The 24,088-nt window shown below is 47.1% G+C and overlaps 1 protein-coding gene across 2 annotated transcripts in view; it reads right to left on the bottom strand.

Moving 5' to 3' along the window:
• Positions 1 to 24,088, bottom strand: part of LOC142769096 (venom metalloproteinase BumaMPs1-like) — a 100,858-nt gene that overhangs the window by 63,740 nt on the left and 13,030 nt on the right. For both annotated transcript variants that reach the window (XM_075872022.1, XM_075872021.1), the window contains exons 2-3: positions 7,921 to 8,081; positions 2,845 to 2,937 (exon numbers count right to left, since the gene is read on the bottom strand). In XM_075872022.1, the coding sequence (XP_075728137.1) occupies positions 2,845 to 2,937; positions 7,921 to 8,081 (254 nt within the window). The remainder of the gene's footprint in view (positions 1 to 2,844; positions 2,938 to 7,920; positions 8,082 to 24,088) is intronic.

Here is a 24,088-nt window from a genome sequence, read left to right on the forward strand (position 1 = left end):
TTCAGAAAGAGAATCCACCAAACAAGAGGTTGGCAGCGGTGTAAGGGCAACTTCTGCACGTGAGCAATTTATGATGGCCCGATGACGCGAAAGAAAGTCCCATCCAAGAATGACTTCGTGGGAGCAGAATGCCAGCACAAAAATTTCAATGGCATAAAGTTCACCTTGGATAATGAAACGTGCAGTGCACACAGCTGTAGGTTCTATGCACTGCGAGTTGGCCATGTAGAGCATCAGGCCCGAAAGAGGCGTCGTCACCTTTTTCAACTTGCGGCATAAGGTCTCACAGATTATGGAAACGGCGGCCCCTGTGTCGATAAGCGCTTGGGCGGCGGTCCCCTCAACAATGACGTCAATAACGTTTTGCGGCGAGAAAGATAGAGGCCTTAAGCAGTTTGAATTGTATGCAGCTGTTGCCTCCGGAGCTGCAGCGATCAGTTTCCCTCTTCCGTAGCAGGTCGGCGAGGCATAGGTGACAGGGAGCGTCGTCGGGGCGATGGTGACCGACGGTTTGCGTAGAGTCGAGGACCGTCAGTAGTGTACCTTGATGACGTCCTAGACGACGACGCCATTGGCCTGCCCACGGTGTTGACTGGAGGGGCATCTCGGCAACAGTGGCGGGCGACGTGTCCAGCGATACCACAGGCGAAACAGATGGGCCTATTATCCGGCGTCCTCCAAGCGTCTGAGCGACGGTAAAATGGAGCTGAAGATCTCGCGTAGGGGTACAGCACCACAATTGGGGTTGTAGGCACGACATAGGGTGGCGTGGCAGGTTGAGCATATGGCATACGCTGTTGCGTAGGCCGAGCAGCGACGGCGGCGTACGTGAGAGGCGTTGTGACTGGTGGTTGCTGATGCACTGGCGGAAGGGCTTCAGCGACTTGGGTCCGAATGATGTGTTGAAGGTTCGGTGCCAAAGCTTGCGTAGGCTCATGTGTCAGTGGCAGCAGTGACAGCTGGCGCGCTACCTCTTCGCGGACGAAGTCCTTGATTGTCGAAAGCAGCGGCTGCTGATCGGTAGGATGGGCAGCTAGGTGCAAGCTTGCGAGCGTGTCTGGCGTCGTGAGGGCTTGACGAGCAATTGCGCGCTGCCTACGCAATTCATCGAAGCTTTGACAGAGGGAAACGAGGACAGCAATTGTCTGGGGATTTCTCGCGAGCAACATCTGAAAGGCGCCGTCGTCAATGCCTTTCAGTATGTGCCTGATTTTTTCTTCCTCAGGCATAGTAGAGTTGATGCGGTTGCATAGATGCAACACATCTTCAATGTAGCCCGTGTAGGTCTCGCCTGGTTGCTGCGCACGGTGACGTAAACGGTGCTCGGCTTGAAGCTTGCGTGCCGCAGGTCGTCCAAAGACGTCCGTAATAGCCGTCTTGAATGCAGACCACGTAGTAATGTCAGCTGCGTGGTTCTTAAAGCACAGTTGCACGGTGTCCGCAAGGTAGAATGTGACGTAGCCCAGCTTACTTGGGTCGTCCCATTTGTTACTTGCGCTGACTTTGTCGTACCTCGCCAACCAATCTTCGACGTCCGACTCAGTGGAGCCCGTGAAGATAGGAGGGTCTCGTTGAGGATACACGGCACCGCAAGTGACATGGACGGTCGAAGGTCCCACCTGGAGAGGCGTCTCGGTGGCCATGTTCGTGTCACGTAGAGGGGGAAGCTTACGGGAGCGAAGTTCCAGGTTTGTACGGGAGTCCACACACCTCCACCAGATGTCACGAAGTTTACTTAAGTACAGACCTACTGGAAGGCCGAGGAACGCCAGAAGAGCGAAGAACGCCAACAGGCCGAAAATACAAAAGCTCGGGTCGCGCGTGCACCAACGCTGTGGCTTGCCGTTTCATGCTGCTTCGTCGTCGTTCGCATAGTTCCCTACAATTTACACTCTTTGACGCAATGAACTTCAGTTGATAATCCACACTGTGTCTCGATGTACGGGTGCCTTTTATTAGGACGTCAGGACTGATTAGCAGTAGCCCTGCAATCAATGGAACCCTCGCGCATCACCCATACCTATAGTCACCCACGAAACTGAATTTTCGAGAGCCCGCCGCAATAAATATTTCTTCATCGCAGGCGTATGCTGCTGTTGCCAGCTTTCATTCATATTTATGCGTGTTTGTAACAGCATGCTGTGAAAGAAAAAAAACTTTACGTGTCACAGTGAGCGCTTTTGACGTCTGTTATTTGCGGGGAACCTCATATGCTTAAGGTTCATGTTAATCATGCATGTGGGTGATCAGTTCATACTGATCATGTCGTAGGTTATGAAATACTTCTACAGTAGGAGGACTTTCCTTGATGTATTGAAAATGCATTTGGCATATATTATGAAAAGCGAAGAACTTTAAGACTTCTTTACTTCAACTAAATGGTATGCGCTCTATTTTGCGCCAATATCAGATAACTTTTCAAGGAAAACACAAAACTGTTCTTCCAAACTTGGCTGAGGAGTCAGTGATAAAGGGGCGACAATGTGCATTCCGCCTATCGGCGTCGACCTTTCCGTGCTTTCTTTGTTTCGGTATTTAAGGACACTCAAGAAATGACTAGTAAGAAAAAATGGGGGGCGTGAAATTCATTACAATGCCAATACATTGGCGGCCCCGACGAAGCATACCAATAAAAGAAGCAGAGAAAGAATGCAGGAATGAAGAGATTAAGTGGACTTTATTGATTGCTACCCTACATGTGTAAAGGGGAACGAGAGACTAAAGAAAAAGAGAGAACTTAGCATTGAACTCAGGACAATATAAGGATAATAACCCTTTCCGACGCTCGGAGAATTTCAGCGTCTGGCCGTGTATTCTAGCGTACGTTTGTTAGCCACCACTTACCACCTCTACGCCGCTTTCTCGTCTCGTGACAAGAAGCGAAGAACGGTGCTCCGTGTCGTGGTACAAGTTCCGCTCTAGTTCTGCTCTGTTAACCTGGAAATATGGAAGGCATTGTACTTTAGTGACGGAAAAATGTTCGAGAACGATCATCAGTGCTATCGCAGCCTGCAAGGTAAAGGATGTGTGTGAAAACAATATTGGAGGCCCGTTTTATATTACAAAGCTGCCAAATAAAAACATCGCCCTAGTCTAGGATTTGAAACCGGGACCAACGCTCATACGGTGGTTGTTACTTGACCACGAAAGTAAACCTGCTTATTTTATTGTGATACCAAGTATATGGACGCCTTCACTGGGCTTTTTCCGTCGCTGTCATTCTTCGTACAAATTCAAAATTGATAACGTCACCCACTGCATCGTATGCTCTACGTGCTACTCTAATAGTGCGGCAGCCCTGCAGAGAAGCGCTATCTTTGTTTCCTTCATCCAGTTAACACAGAATTTGTGTGATCATTCTTCCTGTATATAATTCCCGACGAAATATTAAAGAGCGCTTTTTCCTGGCATGATGTAAGGAGCGTCTGTCGATCACTCTGACGAGCTTCGCTGTTTTTTGGTGTCTCGCAAGGTAGTATGTAAACTGGCAGCGTAACGTCCATAGAAGTCCATGCATCCAGCGTATGGCGGCTTGTTTCCAGCGTCGCCATCTACATATGAAGGAGACAATTAAGTGAAACAAAAAAAAGCCAGGCCTGCTCGGAAGGCGCAGCGCACTCACAGCGAAAGCTAGAAGAGCGGCCTTTCAGAGCCTTTTCGAAACTTGTTGCTCTTGTTCTTGTTATATTTATTGTCCGTGCCGCGTTCGAGGCATTTATTGGGTAGCTACTGCAAGCGCACTTGCTTGATACCCGCTAGGTCATTAAAATTAATTTATTTGGGTAGTAGGTCGGCAATCTCTATGCTATTTTTCGTCATTCTTCTGAGAAGCGTGGTTTCAATGGCAAGAAATTTGGAGCCCGTTGTTCATGCAGTGGCTGACAATAATAAATTATGGCTTAATTGGGTATGCGCCACAGTTATTCACTGAACAAGAAGAAGCTTTTGTAAGGGTTTGAAGCATTCGACGACCCAATTGTTATAATATTCGCACTGTGCCATGACTGGTTGTTCTTCCTCTGTTTTAAAACGCTTTATAAGTCGCATTAACGCGATTGCTTTCCCAACATCAAGCCTACCTAAAGCCAGTTAGCCAACAAGTCTCAAGCACCTGCGAAGCTCAGTGTTAAAATACTGGGCTGGCATCCCGCGGTTCCCGGGTTTGAACACCAATGTGTCATTGGGGCTAGGTTTTTTGTATAATTTCATGCGATGTTGTTATGGACACCAGCCGCGGCGGACAACTGCGCGTGTCCCGAGTTTTGATCTCATAACAGCTTTTGCTGTAAACTCAGATATGATGATACGATGTGCCAACTGGATGGGGTTGCGACGTCTTGTTTTTTCCCTGCACAGCACACAATTATTTATTCTTGTTGCTCTCCTTTTATATATCTTTTGATTATTACGCGTTAATTAGCCTTATGGCTGGCCAATGACACATGCAAGAGAAAAGGAAGACCAACAAGAAAGATTTAGGAAGCAAGGTTGTTGTATAAGCTGAATATTGTACTTGCAGTATGCAACAATACAGATGAAAAATTGTGATGCAACTGTTTACGAGTAGATTATCACTATAGTTCGAATCCGAACGTTGCCGAATCGTAGGAAATCGCTGCAGCGAGACAGAAGTCTTGGGAGTATCACTTTGGCAACCTTAAAGCGTGGTCTCCATTTTTATTGGAAAAAACAAACAAACACGCGAGCGTTTGGCCCGCGCTCTGACACGGCTGCCTACAGCACCATAAGCCGACAGATAAAGAAAGCGCGTCTGCTTTTGCAGCTTTGTCTGTTGCGACACCGCAGCTAGAGCATAATCTATCAGTGCTTGCCCGATGGCCATCGCTTGTTGTTTTGTTCGCTAAAGGCGCGTTTACACTAGAGCGACGCGATACTGACATGACACTGACAAAGACACAAGGCAGACGCAAACCATCGGCCGATGAGTCGCCCGCCGAAGAAGTCGCCAGACCCTATGGTCACACTAGGCCGACAATGACGACAACGCCTCAAAAGACCAACTTTAATCGTAGTGTAACATGATGACAAACTGAAAACTCCAGCAAAACCCATCCGCATACCCGTCGTTGACGTGCCTGTGGGAGATCAGCGAGTGAGCGAAAATTTGACCCATGTCTTTGCGTCAAACGACCACCAAGCGGCCAATCTTGGGGGAGTTAATGTCCTCTCCGAGGCTTCAGCGGCTTTAGAATAGGCAGCTCGAGCACACAACGAAAGCGTTTTCTTTGCTTCCCTATTATGCCCCCGCCCCGTCTCTCGTTACCATGGATTATGGCGGGGGCTGCGCCATGCAGCCGGAAAGGGACAATGGCAGAGTAGGTAGCATGAGTGAAAATGAGGGGCAGGTGTGCAAGTTTAGTCAGTATCGCTGCGTGTGCCTTCAATGTGACTACAGAATTGGCCAATGAAAGACTGTGAGCACGACAAGGCGCGGGTAGGGTCTTCGAAAAACCACCGGAGGACTGTTTGTGTCTTTGCAGTGTACATAGACCAACGACAAGAGAAAAAACACTCTCCAAGGCAGCCCGCAGAGCACAATTGGTGTCGGGTCTGGCGAGTGTAAATGCACTTCAAAGTCGCGTTTACACCCAGAGTGGGTACGTTCCCTTGATTTTGAATAACAAACAAACAAACAAACAGACAGCTGGCCCTGTTTCAGCTGCTATCTATGTCCTTTATCCCTGACATTCGCGCAGTCCAACAAGAGTAGCTTACGGCTGAAGTTACCTATACCTGTCCTTGCGGGTCATCGGTAGCGCGGGCTTCCCCATGCAGGAACACCGTCCACCCTTCCTTGGCGTTAGAGTCAACATTCCGATCACTGCTTCAGCTGCCTATCAGACAATCAGTGGACGGCCTCCATGCCTCCACTGCGGTACCAAGACACGACCCAACGGACACCATGCTACCACTTCACGGTAGAAATACACACGAGCTCCTGTTCTTAAGTAATGCCGTTCACGATTCCCATCACCAGCACTCCGTTCCCAGTACTCTGCCCACATTCAATCTTGAGAGAGTGAGTGTGCGGGAACCACTGCATACACAGAGACTGTAATCCTTGATCCTTTGGGCTTCACAACTGACATCGCCGTGAACCTGCGGCGTACTATCGCGTGACTCCGCGTCACGGTCAACGCCATTACAGCGACGACCTTACGCGCTGATCCCTGCCACCCTGCCCGCTCTGAGCGCTAGCAAATCCATGTCAGATGCAGCCGCCTTACAAATCCTTGAGGGCAGCTCATCTGCACAACAAAGGGAGCTGAGGTGCGCCCTGCTGCCGCTCGCAGACCAGCTCGGCTACTTCGCCTCAGTGCTCTCGGCACTCTCACGTGCCATCCAACATCGTAGGTTGTATGCGAAATACCGCAATTTGACGGGTTTCAGGACGACACCGACAGTGGGGTGGCAACCGTCAACGTGCTAGGCGTGCACGCGACCGGAACAGAGCATCATAAATGGTTTGTGGCCATATACGGTCTTCAGCAAGGTGCAGTGGTGTGACCCTGGCAGTAGTCAATGTCATGGGTGGAGTGGAGCTCTAAGCTCATTGCCGCTATGACGATGAAGGACCTTTCGCGTTCTGAAATATGTACTGGCTCCAGGGCTGTTGTCCGGGCGTTTGCTTTGAGAGCGATCTCCATAGAAGCTGCTGCTATTCTAAGGGTAAAGAGTGTAGTAGCCGTTCACACAATTACCTGGTTCCTAGCACACCTGGGCTCAGAGGTTCATCCAAACTGTCTGAACGTCAATGAACTCGCCCATAACTATGCGCGAAAAATCGCGAACCACGGCGATGCAGGCACCATCAGTCATCTGCTTTCGAGATGCTACAGGCAGGTTTGTTGCCGTCTCGTAGCACGTTCAGACATTTTTCTGAGTGTATAAATGCAGAAGGCGCCTAGCTCTGGGGCAGTTGTTTACACACTAGCTCTCATGATCTGGAAGCGCCTGGCACTACGTTGCGCAAAGTTCAACACAAAACATGACTTCGAAAGGGTTCTTAAAAGCTTCGAGCCCTCAGTTCAGTTCTCAGCGGTCCAGGAGTCCTGTGAACAGGCGGATCTTCCGGTACCGCCATGGGCGTCGCCAATAACTGCTTCGGCCCTCCTTCGGTAGTTGTCTGATCGGGGTTCTCCAGGACCAGACAAAACTTATTTCACCTCTGACTACCAAAATGACTGAAGCCAATAATTCTTACCACAAAGAAAACCTGAACGTGCACAAGAGGTAGCCTTTCACAAGCTACAAACGAGACCATACCCATCACGAGGCCAACTCAGCTGTTACAACTCGAACATAAATTTCCAATGCCCAGACTGCACAGAAGCATACTGTTCGCTCTCTTAAATGCTCTGGTGATGCCCCGCGTTATCTCAGAGACCTCCCACCAGTGAGTCAGACTTTCAAGAGGCACTCAGGAGCCCCGAGCTCCACCGTAAACTAAAGGCCTTCCAAAGGGTCCACGAAGTGGTGGAACGCCACCAGGTTCCCGCCCCGACTCGGCCTTCGCCTACTGTAGCGGCGGCTAGAGTGTTTCTCGTGGACTCCCTGGTGGCTTAAACTTCTCAGGACCTCATAATAAAGTTCTTCAATGACTCACTGACTCCTGGCTGGCTTACCTCCAGAATACCTACCGCGCTCAGAAAGGTGTCCGAAAGACCTACTGTCTTGCAAGATCTAATTGCGATGTCTGCGTCAAAACATCGTGCAGACGCGATGTTCCAAGCATCTGACACGTCCGCGAATAGGAGCAAAGGTGTGCGTGATCTTTTATGATGACAATAGTTTGGAGACTCAACAGACACATTACGACCAGCTAACACAGCCGCACTGTTAAAATTAGTAAAAAAAACAATTTTTCGAATGGTAGACACTTAGTCGAGTGAAACTTACGATCACATTGTCTGAACTAGTTTCAGTGTATGATGTAATGACGAAGTCTTTCGCAATTATTCTGCTTTTACGAAGGTTAAGCATTAGGTCATCACAAATATAAAGCAAAAGGTTGCCGTCGTCATTCCTGCTTTCCAACAGTCTTGGATATATAAAGGTTCCTGAAACAGCAACAGAAGCGTAGTGAGTTGCATGTCCAACTTAGATAGATAGATAGATAGATAGATCTATCTATCTATCTATCTATCTATCTATCTATCTATCTATCTATCTATCTATCTATCTATCTATCTATCTATCTATCTATCTATCTATCTATCTATCTATCTATTGTCAGGTGGTGCACAATTAGGCACAGGTGCTTGCTTAGCGCCCCCCCCCTTTCTAATATGTATTTAACTACTGCATTCTTGAACAAACGTTCTTCCTCTCGGCACCATGGTGAGGCGCATCCACTTGGTGCCAGAAGTAGATGATTAGTGAACGGCACGCAACCAACGAGTAAAAAGCTATCGCACATCTTGGCAGCCTATGTGCAACGAGGTTTAGGAGTACGATGTCATGGCAGACAATGGACACCAACGTCATCTGCTGCCGACCACTCCGGTTACTACAATAGCACCACCCCCGAGAACCCAGCACACGACGGGAGAAGTTTGGCAGAGCTGGAAGATATGGAGGCATGAGTTCTAGCTTTTCGGGACGGCCACTTATCTGAACACGCCGTTCAACGAGGTACATACAGCCACTTCTTTAGGGGCGAAGCTCCTTATGGTGAGGCCTGGCCAGTGCTCTAGTGGCGTCGATCATCGACCATCCTTTGTACGCAGAAGCGTCTTCCTTATCATACAATAGATAACGCTGTTCCACAAAGAGGCGTGCAAACTGACGATATAATAAATGATGCTGGTTGATAATGAATGATGCTGGTTGTTGTATGTTGAAGATATATTAAATGATGCTGTACGCATTCCATTTCTCGTTTCGTTTCCAAGAGGGCGCTGTTCCATAGACATGCGTACAATACGGCAGTTGGGTGAAGGTACACTAGATGGCGATGGCAGTGCAGCTGCTCTCCGATCGGCTTATGCGCGGGGCTCCACCGGCGCACCCGTTATCTCTCATTCTCCTGGATCATCGCCGTAGGAGTGCGCTTGCCAGATCGTGCTGACTGTCGGACTATGGACGACGAGGGGAGCCGAGTGCGTAATGTCACTGCGACTCGTGCTCGTCGATAGGATTCCGAGGTGCGGTCGAATGGGTGCACGGATGGACGCATAGACGAAAGCGCAGACGGACGCACGGATGGAAGTAGGATGGATGCACGAACAGATGGAAGCGCAGATAGATGAACGGACAGGCCGACAGACGGACGAATGAACGGACGGACGAACGCGTGGACGCTGCGCACCACTCATCATTATTCACTCCTTGAATGTGCTGCATTTTTTCTCAGTGTAGGAGAGGACGGGCGCAGAACATACAGTACTTTCATATTTCAAGCTATGGAAGGAAATGAACGACGTTGTGTATGCAAGAGAAAGTTCGAAGCATCCTAGAAAGCAGCGCTAAACCTAGCGTACCACAAATGTTGTTTGTGAAACGTGACCAGAGAGAAAACGAGCAATTTAACGATGGTTTACTGAGCTGCGTGCACTGGCATAGAGATGTGAATTCAGAGAGTTGGAGGACCGTACGCTGAGAAGCAGAATCATTCTGGGAATAAGAAACAGGAAACTTCAAGAAAGGCTTCGGTCGGAAAACGCTTCTTTTGCCACTACTGTTGAAATGTACCGAGCTCGTGAGCAAGATGAAGAGCAAAGCGAAACAGTTTAGTCATGCGTGAGCTGTCAAGCAGAAGTTTAAGCAGTTCCCAAGAAAGTTGGTACTATAGAAAAGCTGTCAAATCGCAAAATACATCATTTTTAAGCTTCATATAGAGTCAGAGTTGCAAGTCCCACCACAAAAAAGCAAGAAGTCGCATCACTTGAAGCCAATGCAGACAGGCAGACAGAATACTTCTAGTTCGAAGCATTGTCAGATAGCAGCAATAAAGAAGATCGCTTGACCGGAACAGTAAAATTAGAATAGACGCCCACGGTCTTCGAGCAGGACAAGGGTGCGAACTGTTCACTCATATTGCGCCGTGAACTGGAAAAGATAAAAAAAACAGCCCAAAATAATTTTTGCTGAATTCATAAACAAGGATCGAGGTGCATTTAACTTCAGGGGGCCAGCCTCAAGGAAACATTTGAGACAAAATTCTTCGTTGTGGAAGATGACGTATTCAGTCACTGAGCAGCTCAATCACAGGTAAACTGTGCTTAGTTCGTAGAACTGCTTCACTGCGGCAACAACACACCTACAACGTGATAAAAAAGGTCTCGTCTTTCCAGGATTGCGCAAACTAAAAGGCGTCATCTACAACTAGAAGCTCAAACTTGGATCCAAATGGTCAAATCAGCTCGCCAGATCCAGAACGCAGTCAAGAACTCCATACGTATGCACGAAATTGAATACATGAACTTCATATGGGGAAAGTCCCTACTTCATCATGTCGAGTCACCTGACGAAATGATAAAGCAGACCTATATGCTCAATACCCCGTCATTTACTGCAGGTTTAAAGGTTATAGTTAGCCTTTGTTACCAAGAATCAACAATGCTTTGTGAAATCTTGTGCCTGCGACGGAAAATGTACTGAACAGCACTCGCAAGTACACATGCCTCGCCTGCTTAAAAAGTTTGCCCTAGTAATGGGCCCCTAGAGAGTAACACCGTCATAACTATTTGAAAGTGAACATACTTCACATATATCTGCCTGGCCTGATGAAAATTCATACGAATAAAATAAACTCTCCAGCCACTTTAAGTACAAAGTTACTAATGTTAAAATTGAAAACCAAAGACTAACCCGACGTTTCGGGACTGATTAGGCCTCATCTTCAGAGGCTAGTGACTTCTCTTAGTGGTGACCGATCTCCATCGTCCTCCTTGCCGTCTTTCTTGTTGCTACGGTGTTTTCTCCACTGCTTCCGCAGACCATGCACGTATAGACTCGGCAAGGTCCCAGTTGAGGTTTTGATGCTTCTGGTTGTTCTTAGGATATGGCAGTACTCAGTGAACTGCCTTTTTATCCAGCTATCTTCCGTGTCGATGACCCGGACATCGTAGAAGATGGTGCTCTAAACAAAGTGAACGTTTTTATTGCCCATTCACTATCCAGACTTTCCTAATGAATGTGCAAATCGACGCTTCGGGAGAAGCCTGTCGACGTTCCCTGCGAGCCTACGGCACACCTTTGGGGTTTCACAAGTTGGACGTTCTTTGGGTTGTAAGCTGTCACAGAACTGTGGTGCAATGCCCACGCCTTGTTTTGTTTCTTCTGAGCGTTCCCAAACTCGTCGCTCTGGCAGTCTGTGGCAGAGCACACGCTGTCTTCAAACCAGACCACATAGTTTCAGGGATGAATTCACGGACAATGACGATTGAACTCTCGAAGACTGTGGAACGTCTAAGACAGTTTTCAAACCGTAATTTTAGGTGAATTTTCTGTATGTACGGCCAGTATTGAGGACCAACTCGGCATTGCGATATCACTAATTGCGCTTCAGTTTAAGCAGCATTGCACCCAGAAAAACATGCAACTTGTGTTCCGCAACAATGTCTTACCTGTCGGAGCTGTGGTCGCTGGGAAAGCAACGAAAATGACTATACCAATTAGCATTTCTTACCAGAAACAGCATACACTTCGCACACTTTGCAATAAAATCTTAGATGGGAAGTATACTGAATCACAAATGTGCTGTGTACACCCCCTATATAGGCGAAAACATTTGAGCCGCTCATATCTCCAAGCATCGAGGCTACCAAATAAGATTTAAGCATTTTTGGCCATTGTGTTTTCCAAATGGCAATGCTTACCTGATTATCACTTCACTTTATGTTTATTTCAGAATAGTTCACGCAGCTTGTGACTCGACATATGTTCCAGCTATAATTGAATGTCACCCCCTTCGGTTTTAATACACACTGTTTTCTCGAAGTGTGCCCGTGACTCTAGTCGTGGACGCCTTCGAGAGTCACATGCGCTACTCACGATACTCCTTCTGTTGATGATTAGTGAAGTTTATTGGCGCAAGGGCAAGATGTGGCCATAGAGTGCCAGAACGATGATAATGAACTGTGCGATATGCAGTATGGCTAAAACAGATTTGATGTGACTGTAAATGGGCCTAAAAACAGTCGCTGTAGGCGCATAAATTATATATAGAGTAAAATTAGAGCAATGACAAATGATGTGTGCTGAGGAGACATAAAATGCTTTAAAAATGATACGTATATGAAATAAAAACTTGGCATGGAGCACTAGTGCCTCTGCAGTGCCCTTAAACAAGAGCATGGAGGCCTGGGCTCAATGAAAGCTGCTATCACAGCGGCATCCTTTAGATAGAGGATGCGCTATGAACTTGTTGGGTAAAAACATGCAATAATACATCTTTTAAAAAGCCAAGGACTGATTTTGCGTCGCAAAGCGGCTCTTCGCCGAGGAACATATTAGGATGTAGAGGGAGATGATAGCGGTATGCTAAAGCAAAATATTTCTTTCTCTCTCTTTCAGCTTCGGCACACTCCTGGAGGACGTGGAGGACAGTTAGCCTGTCGCCACACCTACCACACGAAGGAGGTTCATCGCCAGTCAGAAGAAAGCTATGGGTACCATATGTGTGTCCTATTCTGAGGCGACAGAATAGGACATCAGTCCACCGTGTTCTTGTAGCGGAGGGCCAGTAACCCAACCGCGGCTTGATCAAGTGAAGCTTATTATTTATTTCTGTGTCCCACACGCGTTGCCAGTGATTTCGCAGTTTCTTACGTAGGAAGGGTTTTAGATCTGTTGCAGGGACAGTAGCAGTGGGGTTAATAGGGCACAATATAATTGACGTGGTCATTTGGTCAGCTAACACATTGCCCTCGATGCTTCGATGGCCAGGTACCCAGCAAATAGTAACATGCTGGTTGGACATACATGCTGTACACAGAACGGAATCCAGCTCATTTATCACCGGATTTCTTAATCTCAAAAGGGATCCTAATGCATTAGCGAGTCTGTGAATATAATTGATTTTTGTATGTTTGAGTTCCGTAAATGCTTCGCAGCCGACACTTGTGTATAACCCTAAGCCGTAAATATACGTAATTCCGGGTACAGTACACCGGATTCCGAGAAGAATGGTCCGGCGGCTGCATAAGCCACCCCTGCATGCGACTTAGAAGCGTCGGTAAAAACTCTACGCATGAGTAGTTAGACTGGAGTTGTCGGACATGCATTTTAATATGTGCTTCTGGTGCGTGTTTAGTGATCTCGGCAAATGAAGTGTCACAATGTATAAGCTGCCACTGCCATGGCGGTAAATGCTTTGTTGTGGGCGTAGGACAAAGTTCTAGAAGCGGAACACCAATTTCCTCACTTAAGTTTTTTGCACGCAAAGAGAACGGCTTTCTCGCTGCGTGTCGATTATGGTAGAGGGTGGCAGCGGTCATATCATCCATAGCTGAATAAGAAGGATGCTTTATGTTTGCGCGTACCTTTATAAAATAAGTGAAACTACTATAGTATCGCTGCAGGTGAAGTGACCACTGATTCTACTCTACATAGAGACTCTGGATCGGACTTGTTCTGGAAGCACCGGTTGCAAGTCGGATACCCAGATGGTGAACGGGGTCTAGGATTTTCAAAGCACTTGGCGTTGCGGAATGATAAATTATAGAGGCATCATCAAGGCAAGACCAGACAAGGCTTTTGTACAAGTTCAAGAGACACTTTCGATCTCTACCCCATGTTGTACGTGATAGGATGATGATGATGATGATGTTTGATGTTTTGTGGCGCAAAGGCTATTTCACGGCCAAAGAGCGCCAGTTCATCTCACTAAAATAATGAACAATGATTGTGATAAGCGGCTGTATAAGAGCCCAAAAATTCCTCGCAGTAAGGCTGTAAAAACATACAATAAAATCATGACCATGCCGTGAAAGGTGTGTGTGGTGTGAATAGGTGACAAAAGTTGGTGATAATGAAAAACGATGGTGGGCATGTATGGCATTAGCACAAGTACCTCACTCGTTCATACCCTTGCGTAGGGCCATGAGGCAAGTGCTTTCTTGTGTAGCTACCGCAGCAAAAACCTCTCTGGAGAGGTCGGGCTACGGAATGCCCGGGTATATGTTATGAAAATTATGAATTTCTTTTAAAAACGCTAACAATGATTTATGACTAAAAAGCAGTTCCCTACCGACGAACATTGCAGGGTGTAAAGGTATATGTTGTCGGTAAAGTAATGGAAAATGTTGTTTTCTTAGAGTTTCTAAGTGTTTGCACTGGATTAACATGTGAAGGACTGCTAATGCTTCACCACATCTGTCTCACAATGGTGGATCGCCACCGGACAAAAGATATGTGTGTGTCGTGTATGTGTGTCCTATCCTGAGCCTCGTTAGTATTACCTCTGTATGACTTGATTTTGATATTGGTGGCCAATGGGCAAGGTGTGGCTTAATAATGTGTAGTTTGTTTTGTGTGTGTCTATTCCACATGCTCTGCCAGTAGTCCCTGAGCTTTCGTTTGAGAGACGGCTTCAGATCAAGGGCCGGGATTAATATGGGTGTAGTGGCGGTGCTTTTGTGGACGGATGCAGCAAGCTGATCCGCCCTCACGTTGCCTTGGATCTCATGGTGCCCTGGCACCCAGCACACTACAGCATGTTGTTTGAGTGTGTAGAGTGTGCACAAAATGGAGTAAAGTGAGACAAGGACCGTTTTTTTTTGTTTTCTAACACTGTGCAGAGCCGTTAACACACTGAGGAAGTCTGTATAAATTACTGCTTTTTGTATTTGTAATTGCCTGATGTGTTTAGCTGCCACAAGTATTGCGTAAGCTTCCGCTGTGAAGATACTTGTGTCTGGGTGTTGAGGGCCAGATCCGAAAAGGATGGGCCGACAGCAGCGTAGGACACAGAGGAGTTAGACTTGGAGGCATCTGTAAAGAACTCAGAACGTGTGTATTTGTGTTGAAGTTCCAGGAAGTATGTGCGGATATGGGCAATAGGTGCATGTTTTGTAACTTCTAGGAAAGACACATCGAAATCTATAGTCTGCCACTGCCAGGGTGGCGGGTACGCTACAGGAGCCATTAAACTGTGTTCAAGTGACACTCCAGTTTCTTCAGCTAGACCCTTCAGGCGAACTGAGAAGGGCTGCCTCATCGAAGACCTGTTTTGAAACAGAATATAGCTCGACAGATCACTAATAGTACAGTATGATGGGTGCTTCTTGTCTGCTTTCACCTTAAGAAAATATACAAAGGACATGTAAGTTCTCTGTAGATGAAGCGACCACTCATTTGACTCAACGTAAAGGCTTTCTACGGGGCTGGTGCAAAAAGCACCCGTAGAAAAGCGAATGCCCAAATGGTGCACGGGGTCCAGCATCTTCAAAGCACTTTGAGTCGCAGACTGATAAACAACGGCCCCATAATCTAAGCGGGTGCGAATGAGGCTTCTATACAGGTTCATGAGACATTGTCTGTCACTACCCCACGTAGTACGTGACGACACTTTTGAAACATTCATGGCTTTTAAACATTTTGTTTTTAAATACTTGATGTCCGGTACGAAGGTCAACTTGTTGTCCAAGATTAATCCTAAGAGTTTATGCTCCGCATTAACAGACAGACGTTGACCGTTCAGTTCAATGTCGGGTTCCGAGTGCATGCCTCTCTTTCTGTAGAACAAGGCACACGTGCTTTTTTGTGGGTTCAGTCGGAATCTCTTTCCCTCTGCCCATTTGGAGACCTTGTTTAAACCTAACTGAACTTGTCGCTCATACATTGCCAGATTGCAAGATCTAAAGCCAAGCTGGACGTCATCGACATATGTACAATAAAACATATTGTGAGGAATGGACAAGCGCAAAGAATTCATTTTGATGAATAAAAGTGTGCAGCTAAGTACACCACCTTGTGGCACGCCTGTTTCCTGAACAAATGTTTGCGAAACAACCGTGCTCACTCGGACACGGAATGTCCTGTTTGACAGCTAACTTTCGATTATGGGAAACATTCTTCCGCGCACGCCAAGGTGGGACAGGTCTCTTCGAACTCCAAAACGCCATGTTGTATTATAAGCATTTTCGATATCGAGAAACACAGAGAAAAAATATTGTTTATGGACGAAGGCGTCTCTAATCTGTGCCTCGATACGAACAAGGTGGTCTGTGGTGGATCTACTCTCTCGAAACCCGCACTGAAATTGGTAGAGCAAATTGTTTGTTTAAAGGAAATGTACAAGTCGGCAGTTTATCATTTTTCGAAGACTTCGCGCAAGCAGCTTGTAAGTGCAATAGGCCTATAATTTGAAGCTAAATAAGGGTCCTTGCCCTCTTTTAAAATGGGAATAATAATAGCCTCTTTCCAGGAGGTAGGGGTAGTGCCAGAAAACCTGATAGCATTGTACAAACAAAGTAAGGGTTTTCGTGTTTCGATTGGTAGGTTTTTAACATTTCATACACCACATGGTCAGAACCTGGGGCAGAAGTACTGCAGTAGTTTAGAGACGTTCGCAGCTCAGATAGACTGAAAGCTTGGTTATATGCCTCGTAGCTAGCGCATTTGTGTTCGAGTTTCTGTTTTTCTATTCTTGTTCTGTATTTTTGGAAATTGTCAGTATATTGGGACGAGCTGGACACCTGTTCGAAGTGTGCACCGAGGAAGCTTGCCTGATCTTCCAAGGTATCACCCTGAGTGTTTACGAGTGGAAGTGTGTGTACTTGTTTTCCTGCTATCCTACCGACCATGTTCCGGACTTTAGCCTCCTGTGTGTATGAATTGATCCCTGTCAAAAACTTCTACCAGCTTTCTCTTCTGGCCTGCCGACGCGTTCTCTTGCCTTGAGACTTTATTTTCTTGAAGGTGTCAAGATTTTCGGCTGTCGGTGAGTTCCGAAGCAACCTTCAAGCTCTGTTTTGCTGTTTGCGCGCGTTTCTGCATTGAGAGTTCCACCATGGCACTTGTCGTTTTCCAGGGTGTGCATTTGTTTGTGGGATGCGTTTTGTTGCAGCACCAATCAAATACGCTGTGAAGTAGTTGACAGCAACATCAATGTTTAAAATACATATGTCATTCCAACCTAGACGAGCGATGGTATAAAACTGTTCCCAGTCGGCTCTGTTTATGAGCCACATGGGAACACGTGTTGGACACTTAGTTACTGTAGCTGTGCTCAAAACTACGGGGAAGTGGTCATTTCTGTACAGATTACTGACGACTTTCCACTGGAGTAGAGACACAAGAGATGGAGATACTATGCTTAGGTCTATGGAGGAGTAGGTGTTATTAGCTAGATTATAATAGGTTGGTTCTTTTTGATTTAGGAGACACGCGCTGGACGAAAGAAGGAACTGTTCAATCAGTCGACCTCGCGCGTCATACCGAGAGTCACCCCATAGCCTGCTATGCGCATTAAAGTCTCCAAGGAGAACATAAGGCTCCGGAAGTTGATCAATAAAGAGTGTAAATCCCGTTTTTGCAGCTGATAGCTAGGAGGAATGTAAATAGTGCAGATTGTGATCAGTTTATCAAAAAGAACGGCTCGAACAACTACTGCCTCAGGGGATGTTTGGAGTTGTGTCTGCATGCAATTCCTTGATTCACTATGATGGCAACACCTCCGGATGATGTCATGGCATCATCATGGTCATTTCAAAAAATAACGTATTTACGAAGAAAATTTGTGTGTTTTGAATTAAGGTGTGTTTCTTGTACACACAGCACTTTTGGTGAGTGTTCATGTAAGAGTTCTTGGATGTCGTCAAGGTTTCTGAGAAGGCCCCTGACGTTCCATTGTATAATTTGAGTGTTCATGATGAATGTAAAATAGTGCTGCGTGTACGAAAGGCTAGTGGCTGTTTAGACAGGGAGTTTGAGTTGACTTAACAGGGCTGTCAACAGGCCCTGTTATCTGCTTTTTTTGTTTTCTTGGCCCGGTTCAAGGAGCCACGCCGCTCTTTCGGCACCAAGGGTACCGACGTATCTATTGCCTCCTCGGAGGCACTGGATGCCCGCACATGCGGGCTGTTAGTTCGAATTTCGGGCCTCGCCTGGTGAGGTGAGGCCTTGAGACCCGAGGACTCTGGAGTCTCTGGTCTCTGTTTGGGAGTAGGCGGTGTAGCCTGGGCTACAGCCGCCTTGGGCGCAGGTGCCACAACCGCCGGCTCGGTGTGCGCGGGCTGAAGGAGTGGTGAGGGCTGGTGGTGCCCCCTGACGCGCCGCATCAGCGTATGTAGGTCCATAGAATGGTGCTACTCTTCGCCATGCTTTCTTAAATGAAATGTTCTCCTTCACCTTCAACGTAATTATTTTTTTATTTTTTCCAGTATGTGCAGGAGCGTGAATATGCGGCATGGTTGCCTTCGCAGTTTACACAGTGTGGCAGTTGTTGTCAGTTCGCAGACACGTGGCCTAGGACTCCACATTGTGCACAAGTCTGGCGACCACGACAAGTTTTAGAGCCATGACCATACCTCTGGCATTGGAAGTAACAACGAGGGTTTGGTATGTACGGCCTGATAGGTGTCTTCGTGTACCCTGTTTGAATAGATTCTGGTAGTTTACTGGTTGCAAACGTGAGTATTAAGTGTTTTGTCGAAGTTTCCTTATTACCACATCTGATGATAATTCTCTGTACATTAGTGACATTTTGGCTCTTCCACCCCTCCAAAAGTTCAGTTTTGGTCAGGTCAAGTAAGTCTGCGTCAAATACCACTCCGCGAGTTATGTTCATAGATCTGTGTGGTGTTACGATGATCGGAACGTCACCAAACGTTGAGAGGCTGTCTAACTTTACAAATTGTTTTTTGTCACGAATTTCGAGGAGAAGGTCTCCGCTAGCCATTTTGGCTACTTTGTTTCCAGCCCCGAGAGTTTCAGTAAGACACCTGACAACTACGAATGGTGATACGGTCCTGGCTTGCTTTCCCGTTTTCTCGCAGTGAATGACGTGGAAGTGGGGAAATGTTTCTTTTGGCTGGTTGAAAAAATTTATGTCATCGGTGCGTACCCGCTTTAAGCCGGTACGATCAGACATTAGGGGGAATGCTCCATGCATGCCTGTCTTATATTTGTTCAACAGCATTGGCGGCCACCCACCACGGAGCCCAATGAGGGGACGCTACAAGTTTGCGGATGCTGAAACCTGCACACGCCAGCGGTACAACGCCACTATAACCCAATGCGCCTAGGCCAAGGTAGGCTATTCGCACAGGGTTAACCCTAGCCGCCAGGAAGTTTTGAAGTAAACGGAAGAGACTAGAGGACAGGACAGATAAAAAGTGAGAGATAAAGACGAAGATGTAGGGAGAGAGAGAAAGGAAAAGGCGACTGCCGATTTGCCCTGGGTGGCTCAGCCCAGGGGTTCCGTCTGCGTGAAGCCGGAGCCAAAGGGCTGTGTTGCCTCTGCCGGGGGGCCTTAAAGGTCCAATCACCCAGTGTCGGCTCAACCCCCAGGATCCCCTTTTTCCCGGACACGGCAAAGCCACGCACGGCTAGGCGTGGGAGGGAGTCAAAACTCTCTCATTAGCTCGGGTCCGTGGTGTCGCTACACACCAAACGCCTACTTGCGCAGGCGCCCCTGCGGGGGTACGTGATAGGAGCTTTAGGAGGTTCATCGCTTCCAGACACTTCATTTTTACATAATTAATATGGGGAGTAAACGTGAGCTTAGAATCTAAAATGGTTCCCAGGAAATCATGCTCGCTGCTCTCAGAGAGTTCGTCTCCCTTGATCGCAGTATTTGGTAGTGGCATTACCCCTCGTTTGTTGGAGAAGAGTACACAAGTACTTTTCTTTCTGTTCATTTTAAAACATTCTCATCCGCCCATTTAGACAATTTATTCATTCCAAGCTGCCCTTGTCGTTCGAAGATAGATATATTGCATGATTTAAAACTCATCTGCACATCGTCAACATACACGGAATAAAACATCGCGCTTGGAAGTACTGACTGTAGGGAGTTCATTTATACAAGGAAGAGTGAGCAACTAAGCACGCCCCCTTGCGGAATACCAGTATCTTGGATAAATGATCTAGAGAGAGCATTTCCTACTTTTACGCGAAAGGTTCGATTAGACAGATAGCTTTCATTTGTGTTTAACATGTTCCCATGGTTGCCCATGGCGGCAAGATTGTGTAGAATCCCGAATCGTCATGTGGTATCGTACGCTTTCTCCGGGTCTAAGAATACTGAAAGTACAAACTGCCTATGAATAAATGCATCTCTAATATATGTCTCTATGCGAACAAGGTGGTGTATTGTCGGCCTACCCTCTCTGAAACCACACTTTAGGGGGTCTAGTATACTGTTACTTTCAAGGAAGTGGATTAAGCGCCGGTTTAACATTTTCTCATATAGTTTGCATAGTCAGCTTGTTAACGCTATTGGCCTGTAGCTGGCGGCCAAAGACGGGTCTTTGCCTTGTTTAAGTACCGGGATGACTGTGGCTTCTTTCCATGACAATGGAATATACCCCGCTTACCACATGGTATTGAAGAGGGTTAGAAGTGTTTTAGTGCTTCGGGGTGAAGATACTTGATCTTTTCGTACATAATACGATCGCCACCTGGCGCCGAGTTGTTGCAGTATGCAAGAGATGCCTTAAGTTCAGCTAATGAAAATGGGCAGTTGTAAGCCTCCCTGGATGGACGTTTACATTTAAGGGGTTGCCACTCTTCGCGTTCTTTGAATCTTAAGAACGTTTCTGTGTAACGTGATGCACTTGAGACATATTCAAAGTGTTCGCCTAGGCAGTCAGCCTGCTCCTCCAGGCTCTCCCCTCGGCTACTTACCAAGGGTAGGGGGTATGACTCCCGACCTATTAACTTATTTACCCTTTTCCAAACCTTCGTTTTGTCAGTGTAAGAATTTATACCAGAGATGTACCTATTGCAACTTTCTTTCTTTGCAAGACGACGCGTTCTTCTGGCTTGGGACTTGACCTGTTTGAAATTGGCGAGGTTTTCAGCCGTTGGGTAATTTCGGAGTAGTCTCCAAGCTTTATTTTGTCTATTGCGCGCTTTCCGACAATCGTCCTTCACCCACGGGATGTGACGTTTATTGGTCATTCCGTTAGTTTGCTTAATACATTTCACTGCAGCGTCAATAATAAAACCTGCTACGTATGCTACAGCGTCTGTATTAAAATCAGAAATCTCATCTCCGTCTAAAAATGTAATTTCTCGGAACAGTTCCCAGTTGGCTGACTTGGTGTTCCAGCGAGAAAAGTCAGGCAAGCATGTATCTTCTTTTGTTAACTTCAACATAATTGGGAATTGGTCACTCCCAAAGGGGTTCTTGAGAACGAACCACTCAGGATATGAAATTAATGTACAAGAGACAATACTCAGGTCTATGGAAGAGTATGTGTTGTGTGTAGTGCTATAATACGTTGGTTCTTTTTTGTTTAGTAGACATGTCTCTGACGAAAACAGAAAGTGTTCTATTAGGCGTCCTCGCGCACCTAAAGGGGAGTCATTCCATAGAAGATTATGTGCATTTAGATAACCGACGACTATATATGGCGGAGGAAGTTCATCAACGAAGCTTTGAAATTGTGTCCTTGAAAGTGCATAGCTTTACAAAGTTTGTTTGTGTGGGCTTGAGATGTGTTTCCTAAACACACAGCACCTTTGGAGTATGTTTATTAAGAAGTTGTCTAATATCATCGAGGTTATGGAGAAGTCCTCTCACATTCCACTGTAAGATCTGTGTGTCCATTTTAGATGTGTTTTGCGCTGTGTGCTCAAGGATAGAAAGATAGCTCACGGACCCTTTCCAGAGGCCGTGAAACGAGATTTTTTTTTTTTTTGGATCGGTCGACGGAGTCCCGCCGATCCTTAGGCGCTGGCTGCACCCTCACGCCCGGTGTTGGGTCCATTGCCTCTTGCGAGGCACTGGACAGGCGCTCTTGCGAGCGCTGCGTTTGTTTTGAGGGCCTCGCCTCAAAAGACGAGACCTTCGCAGCTACCAGCCCGGAGGTTGGTGAGTCTTTCTTGGATGGCGGAGCAGCACTGGCTGCAACCGCCGAGGGGGCGGATGGCGTCACCGCTGGCTCACTACGCGTGTGCCAGACAGGCGCCGGGGGTTGTCGCGGAGCTGCCCCCTGACGCGCCACTTCGGCAAAGCTGGTTTCTGGTAGGCAGGACACTTGCCTTCGTGCCTCCCTAAATGAAATGTTTTGTTTTACTTTAATTGTGACAATTTCCTTTTCTTTTTTCCAGCGTGGGCATGGCCATGAGTATGCGGCATGCTCCCCATTACAGTTCGCACAGTGAAGAGAGTTTTCACAGGCATCTGATGTGTGTTCTTGGGCACTGCATTTCGCGCAAGTTAGGCAGCCTCGGCAGTTCTGTGAACTGTGGTCGAACCGCTGGCATTTGAAACATCGGAGAGGGTTTGGTATATATGGCCTCACTCGAAGCTTGATATACCCAGACTCAACGGAGTCGGGCAGTACACATGAATTGAAGGTAAGTATCAGGTGTTTGTCTGGACTTCTTTGCCATCACGCCTCATCCTAATTCGTTTCACGCTGATGACATTCTGTTCGCTAAAACCCTCCAGGAGTTCAGCCTCCGTCAGCCCTAACAGGTCATCATCTGAAACAACGCCACGGGTGGTGTTCATGGTTCGGTGTGGTGTTACTATTAATTTGGTATATCCGAATTTCACTAGATTAGGCAGTCTCTCATATTATTTTTGGTCGTGGAGCTCCAACAGGAGGTCACCACTTGCCATTCTCGATGCTTTATATCCTGAGCTAAAAATTTCCGTCAAAGACTTTGAAACAAGAAAGGGTGAAAGCGTTCGCACTGATTTACCGGGTGTGTCAGCGTGGATAACGTGGAATCTGGGAAAAAATATTTTCCGGTGACCAAAAAACTGGAAGACTTCATCGGTGCGCCCTGTTTTCTGAGGGTGATCAGGGAGTAGGGGGAAGGAACTAGCCATATGTAAATGTTTATTTTCGGCAGCGGCGCCAGCCACCCACCATGGAGTCCTACAAGAAGACGCTGCAGGGTCTGTAAGTACAGGCCCTGCAGGCGCCAGCTGTACGCCGCCACTATAACCGAATATGGTGTATCCAAAGTAGGATAGCCACACAGGGTTAACCCTTGCTGCCAGGAAACACGGAAGTCAATGGAAGTGAGTAGAGGACAGGAAAGATTTCAAGTAAGAGAAAAGACGAAGATGTGAGGTGGAGACAGGAAAAAGCGACTGCCGATTCCCCCCGGGCGGGTCAATCCGGGAGTGCCGTCTACGTGAAGCCGGGGCCAAAGGGGTGTGTTGCCTCTGCCAGTGGGCCAAAAGGTCCGATCACCTGGCGTCGGCTCCACCACCAGGATCCCCTTTTCCCCGGACACGGCGGAGCCACGCACGGCTAGGCATGGGAGGGAGTCAGAACTCCACCGTTAGCTCAGGTCCGTGGTGTCGCTACACACCAAACGCCTGCTTTCACAGGCGCCCCTGCGGGGACTCCTTCTGTTCTTCGTGCCCTGAAATTATCAACAAAAATCTAAATCCACACATTTCACTCAATTAGCATGCAGTTTATGAAATCAGTTTTTTCCTGTTTAGACGCATCGCGTATACGGCACTCGACTTCAGACCCTGATGTCACGGAATTGAACTCCAATTTTGGCGGTCGCATTTTGAAGGAGGCAGACTGCTGGATATCGGCGTGCTCATCCTTCGGGGCATCTTTAATGGACATTCAAAGGATTCTTTTCAAATTTTGGCATCGTTTAGTTTACATGAATTTACCATGATTGGCCGGGTGGTACACGTAGGTAAAATAAACCTAAATAAACACCCCTAAACAAATTTTCTAGAGACTACCGGCCTTTTTACGAGCACGTCTAACTGCTACTGTCCTGCTCGGCCATGTCAAGTCCCACATAATTGCGACTTTCTACTTTTTCACGCCAGTTTTGGAGGACCTATCAGACAACCGCGCTTCAGATATTCAAATATAAATCTCCACCAATGCACTGATAAAGCTGGATTTCTAGCTAAAAAACACATCAAAAGGCCCAATACTTAAGCGTTTATTCAGTGCTG

Source organism: Rhipicephalus microplus, chromosome 8 (assembly GCF_043290135.1).
Source record: "Rhipicephalus microplus isolate Deutch F79 chromosome 8, USDA_Rmic, whole genome shotgun sequence".
NCBI classification, from domain to species: domain Eukaryota; kingdom Metazoa; phylum Arthropoda; class Arachnida; order Ixodida; family Ixodidae; genus Rhipicephalus; species Rhipicephalus microplus.